Here is an 8,713-nt window from a genome sequence, read left to right as displayed (position 1 = left end):
CAGCCTAGTGAAACCTGCCTCACTCTGCTTTAAGGAGCTGCTAACACACCTACAGAAATGTCATTAGTCTGGCTTTCAGTGGAGAGTTTTAGTGTCCCATGATGGTCTAAATGCTGTTTCAGAGGCTTCTCCACCCTGGCAAGAATACAATTCAGGGAGAAACATTGAATACTGTAATTATTGGGAATTTTTTGTCATGAAAATGGTCAAATTTAAATATACAGCATATTGGCACAAAATCTCAGCTATCAATCCAAAAAATATTGGTATATATAAAACCCATTTTGGTCGAATCCCAGTATCCCCTCACTGTTTTAATGCTACTATTTAGAGAGAATTGTTACTTGAACATTGCATGCATACTGTATATAGATGGGCTATATATGCATGGAGGCTTTTTGAGCAAGATAGACCCTTTTTAAATAAAACACACATTTGAGAGAATTACAATGATATTCCTCTTTTTAGTGGAACTTGATTTATTTGTATTGCTCATCTGATGACTTCTTTCTTCTCTCTGTGCTTTTTGGGAATAGAAGACATAACAACAGCCCAACAGAGCTTCAGTGCATCTAAAATAGTAAACTATGCAACATGAATAACTATAGATTATGTGGGTTCATTATGTGTGTGTTTCTAGGCTACCTGATCGTCCACTTTGTCCACTTCCTGTTTGCCCTGCTGTTTGTCTACCTGCTGGTCCTTCCTATCCAACATGGCAGAGCGCTGGCCATGTTAACCAACCTGGGAATCATACTGTAAGACTGCCTGCCTAGTGTATGGGTGTAGATCAATAGATACATAGATTGATTGATTGATTCATTCTAAACTATGGATGGGACGATGCGCTCATCTCACGATACAATTCTATATAATATCGCGATTCATTTTTCTGCCCCACGATACGTATCGTCACATGTTTGTATCGCGATATATTGAATCTCGATATATCGTCCCATCCCTACTCTGACCTTCTCTCCCGTGTGTCTCAGTCTGACCATCGGCCTGGTCATCGCCCTGGTGATCCTCCAGGTGGTTCTGGTCCAGATCTTCTTCCTCCAGGACAAAATGTCTCCCACGGACAAACGCAAACCTCTGGCTCTGAACAACAGGTAGGAGGCTCAGCATAGATACCCCACATCCCCATCTGGACAGCAGACACCTGACTACTAGCCTTGTTGATGTAGTGATTTACTGGATTCAAGGTATTCGTTCCACTCTGAAATGTATTTTCTGAGGTCTTGACTCATGGACTAGTCCGTTAGACAACTAAATATGAGTTTTTTACAATATTTTGAAGCTGTAACGTTTGTTTACATGGTTATTTTTACCTCCTCTCCCTCAGGAAGGCCTTCCACTGCTTCAACTACTTCTTCTTCTTCTACAACGTGGTGATGGGCTTCAGCAACTGCATCCTGAGGCTGCTGTTCAGCATCGTGGTGGGAACGTGGCTGGTGTCCCGCATAGACCGCACCATCATGCAGAGGGGCTACGAGAGCATGGATCCTGGTAGGTTCAAGTTCAGCGGGAAAATGGGCTCCTTGTTTTCAGGAATTCATAATAGAAAAGTGGAAACACATAGCAGCTTCTTCCAGGGGATGGCAGTATTGCACAGGGTCTGAGGATCGGGCTTCAAAGAGCTTCTCATAGTGTGAGATGTCTACCTCACTGAAAAATTAAGTTTTACAGCCAGCCTACAAGAGTGAATTAAGGCACTCAGCAAGTTGTGACACCACCTAGGAGTGGGCTATTTGTAATAATAGTTTAAATAAAAATTTTTTTTTTTACTGTTTATTGGTTTTAGTATTTCATTCATATAATCAGTTTGTTATGTTATGTTTTTGCTTATTTTTTTCAGATATTACCTAGCTTTTGTTGCATCCATTGCAATTAAAGCTTTGTCTTATTTCTCTTTTGTAACCTCTATATTTCCTTCAACAGGCCAACTGAAAGTTTCCAAATCATTTTCTGAAAATCTCTGTGCTCAAGAAAGTGAGGGAATATGCGCATTTATGATTTCTCACTAAGAGCAAAAAAGACCAATCATGAAACAACAGTTTCATCAAATGTAATGTCCAATTTGAACCTTCAGTTTAGTCTTATCAGTGTTGTTTGAAGCTCATGAGGTGTAGTTTTTGCCCAGTCTCAGCTGTGTGAATGCACTGCCAGGGACCAGTCCACCTCTGCCACTAGGGGGCCCCACTTCCCAAGTCACTGAGTAACACTGCACATTGTTCTGGACTGTAAATGTTTAATGCTAACAGCATCTTCCCCTCCATATTCCAGGCTACAGCACATGGATTGGGATGATCTTTGCTGACCATTACCATAACAACCCAGTCATGGTGTGTTTCTGCCAGCTGCTGGTCTCAAACAAGCTGGAGAGACGCACTATCACTGTGTACTCCACATTCAGCCACACACCGCCTGGTCAGTTCTAGCCACCGCCCTACATACCCTTAGATCAGATTAGATTACATTAGATTACATTAGATTACATTAGACTACATTACATTAGATTACATTAGATTGAATTAGATTACATTAGACTACATTACATTAGATTGAATTAGACTATATCAGACTAGATTAAATTAGATTACATTAGATTACATTAGACTAGATTACATTAGATTAAATTAGACTATATCAGACTAGATTAAATTAGATTACATTAGATTACATTAGACTAGATTGCATTAGATTGAATTAGACTTCATTAGACTAGATTACATGATATTAAATTAGATTAAACATTAATGATCCCTTTGGGGGAATTGGGTCATTGCAGAATAAGATATAAGTAAGAATAGAGCAAATAGAGAGCACTGATCATGATACAACTAATTACAACAAAACAACATACTGAGAATAATAATAATAATAATACAAATAAATAAAGACAGAATGATAGATTTACTGGTTGGCAGTTTTTCAATTTACCGATCTACAATTTACAGCATGTATGCAGGGTGTGCAGCATGTGCACTGTTGGTTTTTCCCATTATAAGATAAAATAAGATAATACTTTATTGTCCATTCTCACGGAAATTTGTCTTGCAACACATGCTCCAACAGTCATCAAAATAAGAGCAAGCATGCAATGTTACATTTACAGGTGAGCATTTCCAGCTGTTCACATTACTCTATGGAAAAAAAAATCAAACTTTGAAGCTAGTTAAGGGGAAATTTAAGTGGAAAATCAGGGTGCAAGGGCTTAATCTGACTTCTCTTATTCTCTCTTGCTTGTGCTTTTTATCTTTATCTCTCTCTTAGTTTACTATTCTTATTTTGTATGCCTTCCTGTAGAGCACCATATAAACTCTGCTTTTAGATAACTACTATATGAATAAACTTCACTATTATTATTCTCACATTTTTTCCCAGAATCTGCTGTGAATAGCAAGGCCAGGAGGCGCTGGACGCTCCTTTACACCTTGCTGAGGAACCCTCGTCTGATCCTGCTCAGGAAGGGCCATCTCACCTCTTCTTCATCATCACCATCACCATCATCACCATCCTCCCCCCAGGCTGACACAGTGGTGCGGGCTTGGGTCATGGCCTCGCAGACAACACCCAACAGCCCAGTGGTGTCACGGTCAGCGCCGGAGGTCACGGGCGCACCGGCGGAGGACTGATACAGAAGCATTTCCATCGTTTGTAGTCTCGTAAAAATATAAGTTGGGATGCAAAATGGCACACATGGCTATTGGTGGTGGATCTCCATGTTATAAGAGCAGTGCTATGGTGTTTTTAAGGTATGGAGGTTTGGCAAAGTCGATGCATCTGATATCATTTGTGTCCAAAACTCACTTATGTTGACATTTCTGAGGAAAAATGGAGCAGTGACAAGATGACTGACAAGATATTATCTGGTGGATGTGATCAATTATTAGACATCAGTCACCACACTATCAGCTTAGAGGGAGCATTGGTCCTGAATGCTCCACTGATGTGTTTTCTTTTTCTTAGATATGGCTTCCAAGGGTGGATTGCACCAACAAGGATTCACTTTTAAACTGGATTAAATCAGAATTTAGCAGTTAATTCTCTTGCATCAAACTTTAAACCTGGTTTAAAACTAAGCAGGGTTCAATTTAAACCTTCCTTAGTTTGTACTTTAAACCTAGATTTAATGTAATCCTGTTGCTCCAGGACTGTAATTTAAATTTTGATCAGGGCTTAACTTTAAACTGACAGTTGAGGTGGTTTAACTGTCAAAATAGCAGTTACACCATGAGTTCTACACAGGAAAATAAGGGACAGACTCAACCCAATTGAATTTTATGATAATGAAGAATTTTTAAAGATGCTACCAGTTCAGCAAGGAGTGGAGCTGGTGATTCTTGCTTGATCTTTCCTCTTCATTATAACTATAAAAACTACAAGATCAGATTTGGACTCATTCAGGCAAAGGTGTGGGCTGTTGCCATACCTTGCTATAAATAAAAACATTTCTCATTTAGGTTAAAATAAAAATTAAAAAAAATGTGTAAGTCTCTCCACAGTCTTATAAAGCAGAAATGCCCTAAAAAAAAATAGGGACAGCATCAACCCTGGACATATCAGTTGCAAATGGGCATCATTTTTAAAAAAATCTTATGTGAGTGGATAAAAGTTTGATTTGAGGAAGCTCAAACTCAATGGCCTCCCTCTCAACAGAAATTGTAGCCTTTGTTTTAGGGGGATACATACATACATTCTTACAATTAAGGTTTGTTTTTGTTTTTTCTCACATTGGCTACAGTACATGAATGTTCTGCTTACATCAGGCATGGTTTATGCTGGGAAATGTGTTAACTGTTTAAGAAACTGTAATGCATTGCTGTTGTATACTCTGAATAAACCAAGGCTGCACTTCATATTGGCTGTGCACTTTGTAGACCTCTAGGTACAGCCAGAGCCATTGAGATAGAAATGGCTGTATCTCAATGGCTCTGGGCACAGCAGGCCAAGCAAGTGAAGACGTCTCCTGCTGTCTTCAAGTGCTCCTTGTAAGCTCTTACTACCGATACTGGAAGTTGTAAATATGGCCTGCCGCACGTTCAAGTGCTTTCGGTGGGAAATAAAAACAAAATGGATCCTGAAGTGGGGTTTTGTGGCTGTTGTTTAATTTTAGAAATCAAACAGCACAGAGCTACGTTGTACTGCAGCAGCAGAATGAAGAAACATTTTTACATTAGGCATGTACTGTTTTAATTCATTTATTAGCCAAAAGATGCTGTAAAACGTTATCAATGCATGACAACTGTAAATTAAACATAGAGTGGAAATGGAAACGCATGCAACAATACTAATTTACACAAAATGCCAAACAATGCCATATAATGATAAATTATATCACTTAACACGGCTTCCTTAGTCTCCGGCCCCTAAACGTCACATCTCGGCAACTAGGGTAAAATTCCCACATTCCCAGCCGTATTTACCACCATGTTGGGGTGTTCACGTACGCTTTACTCGTACATGTGGGGGCGCTTTACTCGTACATGTGGGGGCGCTTTACTCGTACATGTCAGGGGGGCTTCCACTGTTGCCTACAGTGGAAGCCCCCCTGAGTCCACCTTTTGTGATTGGGGAACATGAGGTCAGGTGTCTGCTGCGCAATCAGAACAGCAGGAAAGCGGCAGGCCCTGATCTTGTGTCCTCAGCAACTTTAAAATGGTGTGCTGCTGAACTTGCTTCTGTTTTGACTTGTATTTTTAACTGGTCTATCAACCAGTGTAAAGTACCAGCATGCTTTAAATCTGCAGTAATAATTGCTGTGCCCATTGTTATCTGTTTAAATGACTACAGGCCCGTTGCATTAACATCTGTTGTAATGAAAGTGTTTGAGCGTATAGTATGTAAATGTTCAGTGCTGTGCTGGATCCCAACCAGTTTGCGTACAGGGCCAATAGGTCGGTGGATGATGCTGTATCTCTCTGTCTTCACTCCATCTTGCAGCATCTAGAGTTACCTGCCACCCACGCTCGAGTACTGTTCATCGACTATAGCTCAGCTTTTAATACAATCATACCTACAAGGCTATATAACAAACTGTTGCAGCTAGGTTTTCATCAGTCTCTATGTCTCTGGGTCTTGGACTTCTTACTGGGCAGAACACAGGTTGTCAAATTCAACAATAGATTTTCAAACTCATTGACCCTTAGCACAGGTGCCCCTCAGGGGTGTGTCCTCTCACCACTGCTCTACTCATTATACACCAATGACTGTATCTCACACTCTGACACTGTAAAGATGACTACGTTTGCTGATGATACTACACTGGTGGGACTGATTTCCTGTAATGATGAGACAGCTTATAGGTATGAGGTCTCCTCTCTAGTCGACTGGTGTAGCAATAACAATCTGGAACTGCACATCAACAAAACTAAAGAACTTGTGGTGGACTTCCGTAAAAATCAGGGAGAGCTACTACCGCTGGTCATCAACAACCAGGTGGTAGAGAGAGTGGATCATTTCAAATTCCTTGGGACTACAATCTCCTCCTCCCTGAAATGGGAAGACAACTTCACCAACATCCAGAAGAAAGCTCACCAAAGACTATTCTTTTTAAGACAGCTAAGGAAATTTGGAGTGTCAAGGGTTGTAATGTTACAGTTCTACAGAGCGGTAATAGAAAGTATGCTCACTTTCTCAATAACTGTATGGTATGGCAATTCTACAGCCAATGAGAAAAAACTGCTGGACAGAGTCGTGCGCACAGCTTCAAAAATAATTGGCTGTGAACCCCCCACCATTTCTGAACTATACCACATCCACATTCAGCGGAAATGATTTAAAATTTTAAAGGACTCCTCACACCCGGCAAACCCTCTATTCAATCATCTCCCTTCGGGTAAAAGACTCCGCAGTATTAAGACCAGAACATCTCGCTTCCATAATAGCACTTACCTGTAGCAATCCGCATCCTAAATGTTTCACTGGTTGTATAAACAAGCACATGCACTTTAATTTGTCACTTTAAGGGCATGGGCCTATAGTTGCACTAATTGTATTTATTGTTTTGTAATTGTGGCAGTGTGTTTTTCTGTGGACACTTCTTGTGTGTACTATGTGATTATATGTTCTGCTGTTGTTGAGCGCACTGAAACAAATTCCAAATCAACTGTAAGGTTGATATGGCAATACATTATTGAATCTTGAATCTTGAATCTACTTTTGATAATTCCGTCAGCCCTTGAAGGCAGCATTCTACAATGTGCACCACTTATATTAGCCGCTTGGGGACGCACGTCCCTGATTGATCGATCACGGTTACAAAGTGATATATCATTTAAAGTGATGTATTTAGTTACATGTCAAATGCGCGTGGATATGAATATATTTTTACAACGACACGATTTAAAAACATGTTTTAAATATGTGTTTTAAATATTAAAAGCTGCAGAGGTTTTGACCCGGCGTTGACCTTTTGAACTTGGGCGCGTGGATGCGCGCACACGATGTTTTAGATTGTAACGTTAGCAGGGAGTTGGATCGACGACACTTTGGCTGAGTGACAATTACAGGTAAATTAAACAGCGAAATACCTTACCCTGCAATCAAAATTGAACTAACGTTATTGTTTATTGTAGATATAGTAACAGGTCAATTGTGGGGCGAAATATTACGATCTAACTATCTTAACTACAAATTAAACATCTTGGACTAGCGGTTAGTCAAGCTAACGCTAACGTAGCTAAATGCGTTCTGCCATCGAACAGCTAGCTGATACACATCTATTGTCGGACACGTCCCTGCCTGCCCTGCTAGCTGTCCCTTCTCGGATGCGCTGCACCGAAAAATAGACGCATGATGTATGCAAATTTTTAGAGCGTATTTGACATGGTTTGTCAGCGGTTATACTGACCAAACTGATGGGCTTATTATTGAAGAGGCTGAGATCTCGCCAGACCTAGCAAAACTGTGTCCGATAATGGAGCCCGTGACACCGGTTAGCCCCGATGCGTTCAGCTCTGCTCATATGGAAAAAGAATGATGCCAAACTCCATTACAAAAATTGGCAATTTCATGCTGTCTGGGTACACACCTTGTAGGACATGACTTGACTTTTTGAGTAGTGAGCCACTCTTGAATTCGTCATACATTCAGTCCCTCAAGCACGATTTAATTTAAATAGAATCTCAACTGTTAGAACTCTTTCGCCTGTTCCTACAATCTTCTTCGACCAAAATATAGAGCGGAGGATGGTAGCAAGCTAGCAATGTGAACCAATTTTAAAAGTTGAGATTTTATTGAAACAAAGTGCAGCTTACATGTCGAATTTACCTGAAGACCCCATCAGTTTACAAGAAGGTCTCAAGTCGTCCTGTGAGTTGTGTAATGTTGGCTGACAAGCAAGGCAGCATTAACTGCCAGATTTTTGAGCAGAATGTGGGGTGACGGTCTCTCCATATTGAATGCGTCGGGGCCAAAATTTGTTGACCAAAAAGTGTTTCCCATGGTGTGTCTTCACCCCACTTTCCCACCGGGGAAGAAGAAATGTGTACCTTTTTTGTGAATTGCTTTCCTATCGCTGTTTTTTTTTAATGGTAAAGAAATGTTTTGAAGACTTTTACGGGATTGGAAACACCGAAAGTAACCTAACTTACCTAGTTGCCTTCTAGCCGCATCTCAAACCACAAACGTCCGTTGAGTCTACAGTGAAGCTGTCAGGCTATAAATGTGTGTACTTGTCATGTCACACTGCCAGGGACGCACATTTTTA

General features: G+C 40.4%; 1 protein-coding gene across 1 annotated transcript in view; it reads left to right on the top strand.

Annotated features, from left to right (window-relative positions):
• stra6l (STRA6-like) overlaps nucleotides 1-5,067 on the top strand; it is an 11,113-nt gene extending 6,046 nt beyond the window's left edge. Inside the window, exons 14-18 of the mRNA XM_071901209.2 lie at nucleotides 641-758; nucleotides 993-1,112; nucleotides 1,346-1,509; nucleotides 2,287-2,430; nucleotides 3,388-5,067. Coding sequence (XP_071757310.2) covers nucleotides 641-758; nucleotides 993-1,112; nucleotides 1,346-1,509; nucleotides 2,287-2,430; nucleotides 3,388-3,638 — 797 coding nt within the window. The 3' untranslated portion in view covers nucleotides 3,639-5,067. The remainder of the gene's footprint in view (nucleotides 1-640; nucleotides 759-992; nucleotides 1,113-1,345; nucleotides 1,510-2,286; nucleotides 2,431-3,387) is intronic.
• The last annotated feature ends 3,646 nt before the right edge of the window (nucleotides 5,068-8,713 follow it).

The sequence above is a fragment of the Centroberyx gerrardi genome, chromosome 3 (assembly GCF_048128805.1).
Source record: "Centroberyx gerrardi isolate f3 chromosome 3, fCenGer3.hap1.cur.20231027, whole genome shotgun sequence".
Classification (NCBI taxonomy): Eukaryota; Metazoa; Chordata; class Actinopteri; order Beryciformes; family Berycidae; genus Centroberyx; species Centroberyx gerrardi.
Note: the sequence above shows the minus strand (reverse complement) of the source record. Positions and strands in the feature narration are given on the sequence as shown.